Source organism: Dama dama, chromosome 27, assembly GCF_033118175.1.
Source record: "Dama dama isolate Ldn47 chromosome 27, ASM3311817v1, whole genome shotgun sequence".
NCBI lineage: Eukaryota > Metazoa > Chordata > Mammalia > Artiodactyla > Cervidae > Dama > Dama dama.
Genome location: NC_083707.1, coordinates 22,843,686 through 22,859,351, shown reverse-complemented (window position 1 = coordinate 22,859,351; position 15,666 = coordinate 22,843,686). Strand labels below are relative to the sequence as shown.

General features: G+C 40.6%; 1 protein-coding gene across 3 annotated transcripts in view; it reads left to right on the top strand.

The window, feature by feature from the left end:
- The first annotated feature begins 687 nt into the window (after positions 1–687).
- GALNT1 (polypeptide N-acetylgalactosaminyltransferase 1) overlaps positions 688–15,666 on the top strand; it is a 74,221-nt gene continuing 59,242 nt past the window's right edge. For all 3 annotated transcript variants that reach the window (XM_061130663.1, XM_061130662.1, XM_061130664.1), the window contains exons 1-2: positions 688–745; positions 10,239–10,480. In XM_061130663.1, coding sequence (XP_060986646.1) covers positions 10,342–10,480 — 139 coding nt within the window. In that variant the 5' untranslated portion in view covers positions 688–745; positions 10,239–10,341. The remainder of the gene's footprint in view (positions 746–10,238; positions 10,481–15,666) is intronic.

The following is a 15,666-nucleotide window of genomic DNA, read 5'->3' as shown; positions in this document are numbered from 1 at the left end:
TTGTCATCCTTAGCATGTTGATGGTGACTCCCCTCATGCCCCCAGGATGGCTCCAGCACTTCTTGGCATGTTCTGCATGCAGTATCCAAAGGCAGAATAGTGTCTCCTCCTGCTTCTCTGTGAGGGAGCGTAACTTTTCCTGAATGCGTCCCAACAGATTTCCCCTCAGATCCTACTGGTCGAGATGTGGTTACTTACACTGGCAACAGGAGTGGAACAGTCACAGTTGGCTGGGACCAGTCAAGAATAGGCAGTCTAGCAGAGAATGATCACTTGAATTCAGTTAGAGGTCTAATGCCATGAAAAGCATGGAGTGGGGGTGGGATATGGAACAGTGTCTGCCACAGGTACTATCTGTGAGTCCTTGGCCTTCCCACTGGGGAAGTTAATATCCTTGTAGATTTCCAAGAAGAGGAAAGATACTTTTTACAATATTTCCACTGAGCTTGGTGTTGGATCTCAGAAATACTGTATTCATTGACTCACTTATTCACATAGTAAACATTAACTGAACACACATTTTGTGCCAGGTGTTGTGCTCAGCACGGGGGAAGTGGCTGAGTAAGACCTGGTCCTCATCCTCAGGTGGTGGCTGGCACTTAGTTCAGTGGAATAGGGTGGCTGAAGTAAAGTGGGGAGGATAGAGTTATTCTGTAATAAACTGATTTTAGGAAATTTATTTTTCAGCAGGAGATGTGGGACATGTGGATTTGGGATATGAATTCATTTGAAAAGCCACTTTGGGGTAAGTTGATCGCTGGGCGTAAATGACTTCAGGGTTGGACTTCTCTTTACATTGGGATTTGCTCTTAACAGTGGCACAGGTTCAGATTTACCCTGACTGGACTTGATGCCTCATATACATGCCAGAAAGTGAGTGACTTGTACTAAAATCCTAGCATAGTAATTTGAGAAATATAACCATCAAGCATAACCACCTGTGGTACTAATTAATTAGCACATTTACTTCTCATTCGTGAAAGCAATGTGAAGACTAAATGAAGATCAGGTTTAGAAATAGAAAGATAACTTACTATATACGGTTTAACCTGCTTGTGTTCAACCAGTAATCCTGACGTGTGGACTGGAAAGCACTCATGGAAAGCGCCAGTGTTAGGAAGATGGAGGTTTCAAGTTTGTCTCTGAGCTTCTCTTTGCAGGACTCCAGTTGCATCAGTACAGATGTAAAATATTCCTAATTTTTTTGTTTCATCTAAGAACGAGCCTTTAGAATTACTGTTTAATATTTACTAAGTGTTTACTGTGAGTGTGTTGTGCATTACTGCATTTAATTCAGGGACTGTGATGTGGGTATGTTTTTCTCATTCAAGGAATAAGGAGGCCCAGGTTTATGCAAATAAAGTACAGTTGCTAGGAGCACATTACTGATATTAATACGTTCTGGAATTGAAATGTGAATTTCAGTATTTGGCCTAATACACCATCACTTCTGTTTTAAAATGCTGATTGTGTTGGCTTTTCCCAAGACCATCCCCAGGTTTAGTGATTGCCTAGGAGGATTCATAGCATTCAGCATATGATCTCTGAATAATAGCTAAGATATATTACAGCAAAAGGATACAAAGCAGTGTTAGCAAAGGGAAGAAGTGAAATCTGGAGGGAAGCAGTTACTGTCTTCCTAGAGTCCAACCTAGGAATAAGCTTAATTCCTCCAGGTAAGCTTAATTCCTTCAGCAGTGAATTTTGACAACACGTGTTAAGTGTTGTCAACCAGGAAAACTCATTAGACTCAGTGCCAGTGTTTTTATCAGACCTGGTAATGGAGGCACCTTCTGCCTAGCATGTACCAGAATTTCAGGCTCCCAGAAGGAAAAGAGATGTTTTGCATAAATCATATTGTTGTACAGACAGTTTCAGTACAGTGAGGCCCGCTTATCATTTAAGGTAAGATTTATATCAGTGTAGGAAACTCTATCACTCAAGTTCCCAAACACTAGCCAAGGGCTAACATTGCAACCAGACCTTTCTAAAGACAGTAATCTCAGGCCTATGTCTTAGCTTTTATGCTGTACGCTGATTTATTCATTCAGGGATATCGTCCTTATGATCTTGCAGCTTCTGAAAAGGAATGCGAGAAGTAGGTATTATGGTGTTGGTTTTGGGGTCCCTGTGACTGCCGGTTAGTTTGATTTGCTGGAAAGACTGCCACAACTCAACATAGTGTTGTACCCACAGCTGCATTTTTATTACAGCCAAAGATACAGTGCAAGAACAGCAGAAAAAAGATATAAACAGGTGAATGTTGGAGAGATCAGGGGTGGACTTCTGAGTCTTCCCTCCGTAAGGATCACAGGAACACGAGTTCCCCTCCAGCTGTGAATGATAGAGACATGTACAAGATGTCTCTGGTCAGAGAAGCACATGAGTGTTATAGCCTAGAGTTCCTGTTGGTAGCCAACTGGTCACATAGGCGTATTCCTGCGATGTGGCCAGCTTTGGCAACTGAGATTTGGGCCCCAGACCAGATACCAGGTGCACGTCATAAATCTTGAGGATCTCTTTAAACAATGCTGACAGCCTGGTACATCCTGACTCACCACCTCTAATATCCTTAACAAATAACCGTGAACATTCCAGGAGTTTCTTTCTCAGCATTTGGCCAGGGGTCATTGCCATGGCCCTAGGCATCCCCCTGGGCTTAGCAAGGACAGGGTAGAACACACCTGCTGTGTTAACTCTTTCCTCACAGACTTCCACATGAAATAATGTTGCATTTGCTGAATGCAAAATTTAATGTTGATATATTCTGTAGAATATGATACTCCACACTTGAAAAAAAATAAATGATAGTAAAAATAGTTGGCAAATTTCACTTAACCTGAAGGGAAGCTTCTAGATTCTTTTCTTTTAGGGATTTATATATAATGGTGACTTTTGGATTTCTCATTTTGTCCACAAACTCTGGTGGCTTAGACAGTAAAGAATCTGCCTGCAATGCAGGAGACCTAGGTTTGAACCCTGGGTTGGGAACATCCCCTAGAGAAGGGAATGGCAACTCACTCTAGTATTCTTGCCTGGAGAATTCCATGGACTGAGGAGCCTGGTGGACTACAGGCAGTGGGGTTGCAAAGAGTCAGACATGACTGAGTGACTAACACTTTCACTTTTCATTTGTACTGTATACAGGTATATGTTATGTTAAAATATCACAAAATTAACAATATTAATTTTATTACATTAATTAAAATATTACAAAATTACACATTGATCTTCTCTCTAGGAAAGTCAGCTTCATGAGAGGCTTTTAAACACAGTGGGATTTCTTTTCTTTTTTTGAGGGGGGGGCGGATTTCTTTTTTTTTTTACTCAGTTTGCAGCTTTACAGAAATAGTTTTGCAGAAAGAAAATAACTCATAGCTTAAAAGTTAACTGGTTCCAGGATTTAAAGCCAGTCTTCACTAGTTATTGCTGTTTGAAAACTGCTTTGTGTTGTGCAAAACAGGAAGACAGAGTAGTTGGGGGAGATTCCATGCTTGAATCTGAGAAGTTCTGAGTTAACAGAATCATACAGCTTCCCTCAATGCAGGGCTTCATAGAACCTTTGGTGCAGTAATATACAGAATGAATCTCTCAGAGCAAATTGAGGAAGTAACATTTCCCTAACTTATTTGATCATGGAATTTCTTTAGTGAGAACTCTGAGGTATGAGTCCTACAAATGGTGTTCTTCAGAACAAAATAGCAGGACGTCGGGAAGCCCTTAAAGGATTTTAGCTAAAGGAGAGAGAGAAACAAAACATCTGTAGAAAAAATTTAAAGAAAACCTTGTTGCAGCGAAGTTTAGTATCTTACACTGTCTGATAAAACCTGTTTAGAAACTTCCCTATCTACATGTCTTTTTCCTGCCAGGTTTCCTGAGCTGGTGTTTCTCTTTTGTAATGTGAATGGCATGTCTCTTGCCCTGGTATTTAATAGTGTGATAACAGTTTCCATGGTGTGGATCGTTGCCTTCATGCTCCTAGCATCTACAGTGTCTGACCCGGTATCAAGAACAGAGTTGGCCAAGACTCAGTAAATATCCAGGCAGCATGAAATGATTGGGACTCTAAAATACTGCTTTTTTTTTTTTTTTTTAAAGGAATAACAATGTAGTAGAGATACTATACATTTATTTTAATAATGTCATTTTGAAGAACATTTTTAGAACTTTTCTTTTGACTTCTTGAATTTAATTCCTCTTCTCATCACCAACTTTTTTTATGACTTCTGTGAATTTTTAATTGGTTTATTTTCTCAGAACAGTAAAATTGTTCCGCCATAGACATATAAGCATTTTTAACTACTGGATTTCTTCTGCAATAGATGGAATGTCATTTTAAGTAATTAAATGGTCAGCATAGCTAAGGAAGGCCGGTGGGTCAGAAGTAGCTAAGGCACTCCTCAACTAGTAAAAGGTGAGAATATTTGCTTTACTGGGTACCAAGAATTGTTGTAAAGCTATAGTTAAGACGCTGTGTGGTGTAGGAATAAGCAGACCAATGGAACAGAATGTAGAACCTCAGAAACATGACTTATGACAAAGTTGACATTGCACACTTTTAGGGCAAGATTAAACTTTCCATAAACAGTACGGAGACAATTGGTTCTCCATATGGAAGAAAATACTCTTGAATCTGTACTTACACTGGAAAGGTAAAACTTTAAAACTTGTAGACATTAAAATATTTTTAATGATCTCTAGGTAGAGAAAAACTTTTTAAGACATAGAAAATATGAACTACAAAAGACACCTCTTATTAAGAAGATAAGCTATAAACTGGGAAAAGATACTTGTAGTACATGTAACCGACATGGATTAGAATCCAGACTGTATAAAGATCTTTACAAACTAATCGGAAAAAGGCAAAACAACTTCACCCAATACAGTAAACTTCAGTGGGTACATTAGGAAGAGGAAATGGAAATGTCAGAAATGGTGGGGAAACTCAAATTAAATTACACACTTACCAGATTGTCAAAAAATTAAATAGTTTGACATCAATAAGTGTTGCCAAGGACATAACACATCCAGAGCTCTCATTTTGCTTTAGAAATCTGGGAAAGCAAGTTTGCCATATGTTGTCATATTGAAAATATGTGTAGTCTTATGACCTAATATCCCTAGGTATGTACTCTAGATCAGTGTTGTGACAACTCATGAATTAAGAGAGATTTTTAACATCTTTAATTGGTTAAGAAATAATTTCATAATTTATAATTTAAAAATTACATGAGATTAAAATTTAATGTCCATAAATAAGCTTCATTTTATTGGAATACTGTCACATTTACTTGGTTACATATCACGGCTGCTTTTGTGGTACAACCCCAGATTCAGGTGGTTGCCACAGAGATCTTACGTCCCGCAAAGCCTAAAATGTTTACTGTCTGGCCCTTTGCAGAAGTTTGCTGACCCCTGGCACATGTGTACCAGGAAACATGCTTAAGCCTAGAAATAACCCCATGCCTATTAAGCATGAAAGGGATAAACTATGATTAGCCCCCTAGTGTATGATTACATTACTATAAGCCAGTTGAGTATTACACAGTGGTGAAAAGGAAGTGACTACAACTACATGCAGCATGAATGGGCTTGAGGAATGTAGTGTTAGAAGAAAAGCAAGCCTCAGATTTTTCCATTTATAAGCAATTCAGTGTCCTTTCAAGTAGCATAGTGTGCCTCATAATGTATAATTGTTCTGACTCGTAGAGAGGAACTTCAGAAGTGGACCAGAGCCTGTGTGACTTTAGGTTTCCTCTGTCTCTGCTCCACTCCCCCCACTTCCACATCCCAGGTGTATGTAAGGAAATCCGTTCAAACTCTCATAAGTGGAAAAGGGGATTATTAGAAGGATTCCTGAGTGGTCACGAAAGCCAAAGAAGAGATAGGGACTCCAGTCACTATGGGACCCTCCTCCTCTCATCCTGCATGCCTCTGTTTGGACTCACCCTCTTGGACTACAGGTCGGCTTTCTCTCCACGATGGGCAGTGTAGCTGACTGTAGCACTAGGTTAGCACAGGCTTCCAGCTCTGTGACTCGGGAGGTGAAGGGCTGAGGGCTTGTGGTTGGCCTGGCAGGTCATTCGGCTGTCCTGTGCCCATGGGACTAGGTCTGTTACCAGAAGTCCTTGGGGTAGGGTGGTCAGAGCAAGAGTCAGAATCATGAGCCAGGAAGCCACCTCAGCCTGTGTCTATTTTCTGTCTCTTCTTTAAAGAGTCTTTAAAGTCTTCTTTTAAGACTTCCCTGATGGCTCAGATGAGGGAGACCTGGGTTCAATCCCTGGGTCAGGAAGATCTTCTGGAGAAGGAAATGGCAACCCACTCTAGTATTCTTGCCTGGAAAATCCCATGGACAGAGGAGCCTGGTGGGCTACAGTCCGTGGGGTTGCAAAGAGTCAGACACGACTGAGCAACTTCACCTTCAACGTGTAAAACAATATGTGGCATTCTGACACAGCTTTGTGGATATCAGGCCTTTTTTGAAGTGATCATTAAAGCATTTGTTGTCTAAGATAGTATACTTGGTGGTTGTGGTGGAAAGACAGGTTAGAATGTCTGTTGAGTGTATTAGTTTAATTTTAAAAAAATCTCAGCAGCATTACCACAGAGATCTCTCATGCTACCCCTTTATGGTCATGAACATTTCAGTCTTTTCCTCCTGTAGGGACATTTAAGATGTTAAAATATTTGAGTCAAAATAGATGTTACACTTGCTTCAAAACATGATATACCTGGACTTCCCTGGCGGCGTAGTGGATAAGAATCTGCCTGTCAGTGCAGGGGACACGGGGTTGATCCCTGGTCCAGGAAGATCCCACAAGCCTTGGAGCAGCTCAGCCCATGCACTGCAACTAGTGAGCCCACGCCCCTCAGCAAGAGAGGTCCCTGCAGGGAGAAGCCCGGGCGCCGCAGAGTAGCCCCCGCTCACCCTAGCTGGAGAAAGCCTGCGAAAAGCGACGAAGGCCTAGCGCAGGCAAAAATAAAAATAAATAGTATGAAAAAATTTATTTGGTTCTGTAAAACTATAACCGTGTACCCAGAACTCATTCCAAAAGTTCTGAGAATATATAGGTATAATACAATTACTTAAAAAAGACATGACATACCGCTGATTTATTCTGAATGACTGGGAGGGTACTTAACCCATTGGTAATAGTGTTTAAGGTACTTAAAGAAATATACAACAGTTATCCTCCTAAAATTTAAATTGTTTCTTTGAAGGGTCCTCACCTCTTCTATATTTACCTGTTTTTAAGGTTATTGAGGTTCAATTTATTATATACAGTAAAATTCACCCTTTTAAGTGTAGTCGTACCTGTTTGGACAAATGGACACAGTTGTATGACCACCACCACAAGCTGGGAGTAGAGGGTTTCCAATTATCACAAGTTTCTTCACTGTCTTTTGAGGGTAGTCCCCTACTCTTCCAAGCCCCTGTCAACAGCCGATCTGATTTCTGTCTCAGAAATAGCATCATATAGTATACAAAATGCAGCCTTCTGTTACTGACCACTTTGACTTAGCATAAGGGTTATGAGATTCATCAGTGCTGTTGCTTGTACATCGAGAGTTCTTTTTGATTGCTGGACTTCTGGGTTGAAGTCTTCACTGTTTAGAGTACCACAATTTGTTTATCCATTCACCAGGTGGTGGACGTGTGGATTGTTTCCAGATTTTGATGGTTATGATTAAGTTGATTGAAAGGTTGTGTACAAGTCTTTGTGTGGACGTATATTATCCTTTCTCTTAAGTAAGATTCTTATGGGAGAAAAACGCTTATTTTCTGGAGAGACTGTACCATTTTGCATTCCACTGGCAGTGTGTTAGTGGTCCAGTTACAGCAGTTCTTGCGAGCATTTGGTAGTTTTCTTTTTTCCTTTAGCTGTTTATATTGGTGCATAGTGGTGTTTCATTGTGTTTTTAATTTGCAGTTCCCTAGTAGGTGGCTTTAGCGGCAAAGAATCCATCTGCCAGTGCAGGAGACACAGGAGACATGGGTTTGATCCTTGGTTCAGGAAGATCTCCTGGAGAAGGAAATGGTAACCCGCTCCAGTATTTTTGCCTGGAGAATGCCATGGACAGAGGAGCCTGGTAGGCCACAGTCCCTGGATTGCAGAGCAGATCTGACTGAGTGCACACACACACAATAGCTAACAATGTTGAAAATCTTTTCTTGTACTCATTTATCACCTGAATTGCTGTTCCGCTGAAGTGACAGTTCAAACCTTTCGCCCATTGTTTTGGATTAGGGTTTTTAAACACTGTATTTGGAGAGTTTTTTATGTGGTCTGGGTACAAGTAATTTATCAGATGAATCATTTGTAAATATTTTCTCCCCATATGTGACTTGTTTTTTATTTAACTGTCTTTTGAAGAGCAGATTTTATTAAGTTCAACTTCCAGTCTTTTTTTTTTTTTTTTTAATGATTTGTGCATTTTATTGTTAGTATCTGAGGACTCTCTGGCTGGTTTCAGAGGTTTTTGCCTCTTTTTTATTCTCCTTTCTCCCTGCACCTCCTGCTTTCTCTGTACTGCTCTCCTTCCAAATAAACACACACCCACTGCGGTTCATCTTCAATTTTAGAATCTAATTGTGCTGCCTTGGAAAAATTAAACAGGGATGGGTACAGAGTTATAAAGACTTACATTTAAGTGTTCTGGGCTGTAAGCTTTGAAAGAAATAACAATCAGCAGGCTTTAGAGAACACAGAGCCACATTTGCAACCTGGATATCGCACCAGCAGTTAGACTGCTTGCTTTGCCAGTGACCAAGAGAGGTAGCCTTGCACGTGAAGTGGCTTGAAATACATGGTATATCGGCTTCTCTGGAGAGATCTGTTGTTCCTTGACACTGTGCATTGTAATCCTTTTGGCCTTGCCCTCACCCCAGTCACTAGAGTTAGCAGTGATTGCTCACCACATGTGAGGGACTTGAGGCAGAATCCAACAGGGCACCTCTGTTCTCAGGGTGCAAGTGGGGAGTTTTGGTTTGATGGAAGGAGACTGATAGGCAAGAAATCATAGTCCCCAGAGAGGTGAGCAGAAATCATACTTCACAGTTACAAGTGTCACTTAGTATTTTGGGGGTGCTTTTCAGGTTGCTGGCTAGCCGCTTCGTGAGGTAGGAAAGAACTGTTATCTTTTTCATAAATAAACTCTCTGGTCTGTCCCGGGTTCATGCTGCATAAAGTGCCCTTGTAAGAAGCTCCTGGGCCCCCCTGGTAGCATCCCAGCCCTTCAGAGCATCTGCGCATTGGCTTTCAGTGGGGGCACCTGTGCCGGGTGTTTCCTCCATCCACCCAAGTGCAGCTGGTTCTTCCGTCTCCCAGGCAGCGCTTGTCACGCGCCTTTGAGCCTTGGTGCCCACGGCTCCATGCGATGACTCCTCATCTGAGGTCCCTGGGACTGCTCCAGTGTGCCCCCAGATAAGTGCCAACGTGCCAGGAGTGTTTCCGGTCTAGCCATCCCAGATTTGGTGACCAGTTCTCCAGTCATTTTCTCAAGATGCTGTAATAGATTGGGGTGGGGGTGGGGCACATAGAAACGAAACTTCGGGGAAGTCTATGCAGTTACTGTCAGAGCCAAGTCCAGGCCTCAGATCTCTCGAGGCCCTTTTCTTCTATGCTTTCCATGAGTCTGTTTCTGAATAGCTGGTGACTAGCATTTTAGAATGGGATTCAGTGGGACAGAGGGATAAGAATCACTCCAGTTAAGCTGCTGTAGTACAGCTACCAGGAGAGCTCATATAAATCTTGGACCATGGGAACTCAATGGGAGTGTTTGAAATGGACTGGGAATTACTGATTTCTTAAACCCCTGTGGCAGTTAATGGCTTAGCTTTCACTTCAGCATTTAATATAGCAGTTGAACAGAACGCAGTTAAGCCCCACGTGTTTAATGGATATGAAATAGTCGCTCACTGTTTTAATTTGTATTTTCCTAATTGTAGTGAATCAAGCCCATTTTCACTTGTTTATTGGCTCTTCCGGTTTCCTTTCTGCAAAGTGCTTGTTTGTGTCATTTACCCATTTTTCTATTTTATTGTGTATATTGATTTGTAGGAGTTATTTGCATGTTTTTGATACTATCAATTTTTATATATTTTACAAGTATTTTTTGAAGTCTGATTTAAAACTTATTCTTCATAGTAAAATTTCATACGAGTATTAAGTTAATCTTTCGATTGTGCTTTAGGTTCTGAATTTTTTAGTTAATCTTTTTTCTTTTTCTGTCTGTAGGTTATGAAAGTGATTTCTGATGAAACTGGATTGGAATAATTTTCATGATCTTTGTATATTTATATATATATATTTTAAAATTTTGCATTTGACTTAAAGTGCCATGAGAAAATTTGCATACTGCAAGGTGGTCCTAGCCACCTCCTTGATTTGGGTACTCTTGGATATGTTCCTGCTGCTTTACTTCAGTGAATGCAACAAATGTGATGAAAAAAAAGAGAGAGGACTTCCTGCTGGGGATGGTGAGTGACATTTTATAATAATGGGCCTGTTTTGATACACATGTTACTTGTTTGTAGTATCTAATTTGGGAACTATAGAATTTTAACATTTCTTTAGATTAATAGTAATCCCTGGCTTTCTATGTATGATGATCTTATTTCTATCAGTTCTCTGGTGGGTTCTAATAACAGTATTAAAGTGTCATGTATACAATTGCTAAATTTGAGTGTTCAGTGTTAAAAGTAGTTAATTTTCTGGAAGTTGTATTACCAAATAATGTAGGGAATCGCATAGCTGGGACTACCAAAACTGCAGAGATTAGTCTAATGTCGTAATGCTGAGTAGAGTGTTAAAATTGCATTATCAGGCATGAGAGAGAATTCTCTGGCCCTCCTATCTCAGTCCTAAGGGAAGAAGTTATTTTAGGTAGATGTGGTCTGGTGAGTTCATTTTGTTAATGCTGTCGATAGCTCCAGTTAGCACTTTTAGGGAGAGCTTATGAAAAGATCAGACTATAAAATCAGTGCTGCATTGAGAACACTGCAGTCTCTGGCGTGGGAAAGGAAGGAGACACCTGAAAAATTCCGTTTTAGACTCTGTGTTTAAACCAAAAACCAAATGCCTCCTTTTATTATTTTTAAACAAAATGAAAATGGCTCTGCATTGTGAGTCAGTAATTTAGCTATTCTGGGCCATGTACTATGTCTGGTTAGTTATAGAATATCTGGCTAAACAATAATTCTGTTTTTAGGAATTATATGTAAATGTTTTATTTGAATATACAGCCATATTTAAGTATCTTACACTTTTATAATGAAGGTACCTGGTCCTTTAAAATTTATAATCTAAAACTTAACTTGCCTACATACTATAATTTTTATAGATGGGATTATGTAACCAGTTCTGTTTATTTTATGGGAAATTTGCCTAAAATTAGTCTCAGTTGCTAACCCTGAACTTTAGTAATACTACTAGGCTAACCCCTAACTTTTAAATTTTTATCTTCCCCATTATGTAACCAGTTCTGTTTATTTTATGGGAAATTTGCCTAAAATTAGTGTCAGTTGCTAATACTGAACTTTAGTAATACCTAGGCTAACCCCTAACTTTTTAATTTTTATCTTCCCCATAATTTTTAATAAGATATACTTTTATACAAGGTCAGCCTATCTGTTGACTTTCCTGGTTTCCTTTAAGGCCCTGCTGCTTAGTAAGTTTGTTGTGTGACAGGACCCTACCTCTTTAACTGGTGTTAGAGCTGTAACTCTGTTGACATTTAAATCGGAGGGCGGGTATTGCTATTCACCATTAAAAAACTAGGATATTTCCAAATGGAACGGATTAACTTTCCCTCACTCCACCCTAACCAATTGCCGTTTATAGTGGGAACTCATGGTGTTCTATCTTAAATGCAAAGGCACAATCATAAGACAGACTGGGACCTCTGTAGTGGGTGAAGACACACTTGGTCTTCACCAATGATTTGTAATGTTTTGAATGTTTTGTAAACTGCTATGTGCTGAGCAGTGAGCTACGTGCCAGTGATACACATTTCAACAGGACAAAATAGTTTCTCCCTTTGGGGAACTCCCAATCCAATAGCAGAGGAAGAATAATAGGCAAATAGTGATATGATAGCTTCCCTGACAGCTCATTTGGTAACGAATCCACCTGCAGTGCAGAAGACCCCCATTCGATTCCTGGGTCAGGAAGAGCCACTGGAGAAGGGATAGGCTGCCCACTCCAGTATTCTTGGTCTTCCCTAGAGGCTCAGCTGGTAAAGAATCCACCTGCAGTGCAGAAGACCCCGGTTCAATCCGTGGGTTGGGAAGATCCCCTGGAGGACGGAAAGGCTACCCACTCCAGTATTCTGGCCTGGAGAATTCCATGGACTGTATAGTCCATGGGATTGCAAAGAGTCGGACATGACTGAGCAACTTTCAGTGATATGGTAGATAGCACACCAGAGGTGTGTGGGAGGAAGGAACACCGTGAGGCCTCTGAGAAGGTGCTGCAGGGAAGTAACACTCAGGCTAAAGATCAGGGTGCATGGGTGTTTATTAGGTTTGATGGGTGAAGGGAATACATCCCAAGCAAAGGAGAAAAGCATGCATAAGATAAGCACATGAGAGAACAGAGTTGATGGATAGGAAAGCGTGAGGAGAGAGCACAGATGAAGCTGGGAGGTCAGCAAAGACCACATCGCAGAAGGCATTTTATAACATGCTGAGGGTTTTGCACTTCATCCTGCAGGCGAGGCATGCCATCGAAGGATTTTAAAGAAGGGAACAAGTAACCTGATGGGATCCTGACTTTCAGAACAGAGTGGCCACTTGGCTGATGTACTGAGAGAGAATGAGACATCTGAGACTGGTTGTGAGACTGCTGGGAAAGTTTGGAGACGTTCCTGGGGCCCACAATAAAATATATCGGAAGTTTGTAGATAGTGGGCTTTACACAGCAGGGAGAGTCACTGAATGTAGGTAATAGGGCAAGTGAATGTAGGTAATAGGGCAAGTGAAACGTCTCCCATGACTCTCAGGTCTCCATCTTTGGGTAAACTGATACAAGGAGGGGCCTCAGAGGCAGAGCAGCTCCAGTGGGAAGGCAGAAGGACGAGTTGTGTTTGGAGCATTTCATGTGCAGGTGCTGGGGGCCGGGGCTGCGTTCTGCAGCAGCAAGTGGCTGGGGTGGAGCAAGGGGGCAGTGCTGTGGGCTCCGGAGAGTGCGGGAGAGACAGGCAGAGTTGGAGAGGATCACGGAGGGTCAGCAAGGGCAGAGAAGGCTTCTGAAAGTCAGAGGCAGCGGAAAAGCCAGAGGAAGTGGGGTCATGGAAATCCAGGAGTGACGGATGTTCGTTCAGGGATTTCACCTGAGATGAAAAAGTGGTTGTGATACATTTCCTAATGGGATTTCTCGTTACCCTAGAAAGTGCCATTTCAGTACCAGTGGACTTGATATTTACTGGTGTGTAGCTTATCCTTTTAGGAAGCTTTGCCACACAGACTACAATAGTTAGAAGAAAGGAATGGAGCAAAAGTTGGTTTTCTGTGTACAGACGTATTTTTTATGTATTCTGAAGAGGTTGAAAATATAAAGGAATGAAGTAATACTTGAAAGAACAAATTCTCAGCAGAGGAGACAGTGGGGTATCAAAACCATAAGAAAAATTTATCCTTGAAGAGGATTCTAAGTTTAGTACGCTTCTGAAAACCACTAGTGACATGAGCATCAGAGAAAAGGAGTAGCTTTTATGCAAAGTACAGAAGTACAGAGTAAAGGAGATATGGTCTGAGAGTGCAGTGTGGAGCCATGAGAGACAACAGCACCTCCTGACAAAAGGAGAATGAAGGTGGGTGAGGGTTGTCAGCTTAGTGGGCCTTGTGAGAGTCGGGTCTCAGTCTGGTGGATGGGACCTCTGTGTTGAGGAAACTTGATATTTACTATGTGGAAATAGCAAGATGGTATTGATGATTGAGAAAGAGGTCAGCAGCGGCAGGATGAGAGAAGGCTGAGCAGTACGATGCCAGGAGGTGAGTTAATAGCTGAAGGGAGAGACTTAATGAGAGGCCAGCGATTCCAGACGGGGCCGTAGAGCATCCATTTTTCAAACTGTGTTTCAAGGGATTGAAGGGAAAGAGTGGGGAAATGACTAAGGGAATGGGGACAATGGCTGCCAAGCAAGAACAGTTTGGAAAATCTGCTCTGACGGGACGTTTCAGTGCAGTGGGCACTAGGCGGTCCCAAATAGTGTAGGAACGCTAAGGTTACTCCTCTCAATATACGGCTACTGAGAAATTGTGGTGCCTGTGAAGAGATCTTTCACTAAAGTAGTTGGGAGAGGGTTGACAGGCAATGGCATCAAGGATGTAGACCTTCTTATTGGGATTAGCAGCTACAGTCAGTGACCTGGAAGAATATAAGTCTCTTCTGTTAGAACACATAAGGTCTCCAGGATCTTCATTCTCTGAGGCGTTTGAAAAACCAAATTAACAACAAGCAGATATGACACTCTAGAGCAGTTGTCTCAGTATTGTAAGGACCTCCTTTCTGAACTGCTTTGAACAGCTTTACAGCTCCAATTTGGTGAAATTTACCAAATTCTGTTCTTTATACTGTTGTGTGCAATTAAGCAGAATGGATTCATTATCCCCATGATAATGCTCATCAGATTATCCTAGGGTCTTACATGTACTCGCTACTCACCTACATCAGGTACCAGCAGGCCTGTCTGGTGATTACACAGGGTTGATTTTATTCTGTTTTGTTTTATATTCTTGAGCAGTTCTCTCTCATGGTTTTATATTTACTTGTATTTTATACACCAGACTGTCTGAGAATAGGAAAATTCTTCTTTTGCTAGAGAATTAGATAAAATTGCCCTTGGAAAAATAAAATTAGTACAAGTTATGTCTTACAAGTATTTTTGCAGCTCCTCTGCCTTGTTGGAATTAACTCATTCAGTTTATGGATTTGGATGTTGCATAGAACATTCAGTATTTTTACAGATACACTTTCAAGTAGGAGTTAATCCTTTGTGCCAGCTCGGTACATGATTTTCAGATTACTAAAATATTGATTATTCCAAGTTTTTACATGCTTATGCTAGAATTACTTCAGTTGTCAAACATTAGGAAGACTTTGAGAACATATCTTATAGAAGAAACTTTAGATAATTAAAAACTTAAAAATATTGTTAGTAAAGACTTTCAGAAACTATTAACAGACTTTTAGTGTACTTAGAGTTTTATTTGTACACATTACAAATGAATTGAATATAAAATTGGAATAAGGGTTAAAACAGGTATTGAGGTAGCAGAGAGTTATCAGTGAATTTTGTTATATGCAATAATATTTTGATGTTAAAAAATTAGGTAATTTGCTTTGTTTATATAATACTTATTATTTTATATAACACTAAGAAAGCAGAAACATTTCAATTATCATTGTAAGCCAAGTCCCAATTTCAGAGATATTAAAATATGGGGAAAATATTTTGGAGTAAGTGAAATTTAGTACCTAAAAACAGGAAAAATTATAATCGCCTAAGAAAATTGCTTGGGAGAAATGCTTTTAGCTTTTTATCTTCCCAAATGGAAATCATCTAACTTTGAAAAAGTGAAAGTGTTAGTCAGTCAGTCATGTCAGACTTTTTGTGACCCCATGAACTGTAGCCCACCAGATTCCTCTGTCCTTGGAATTCTCC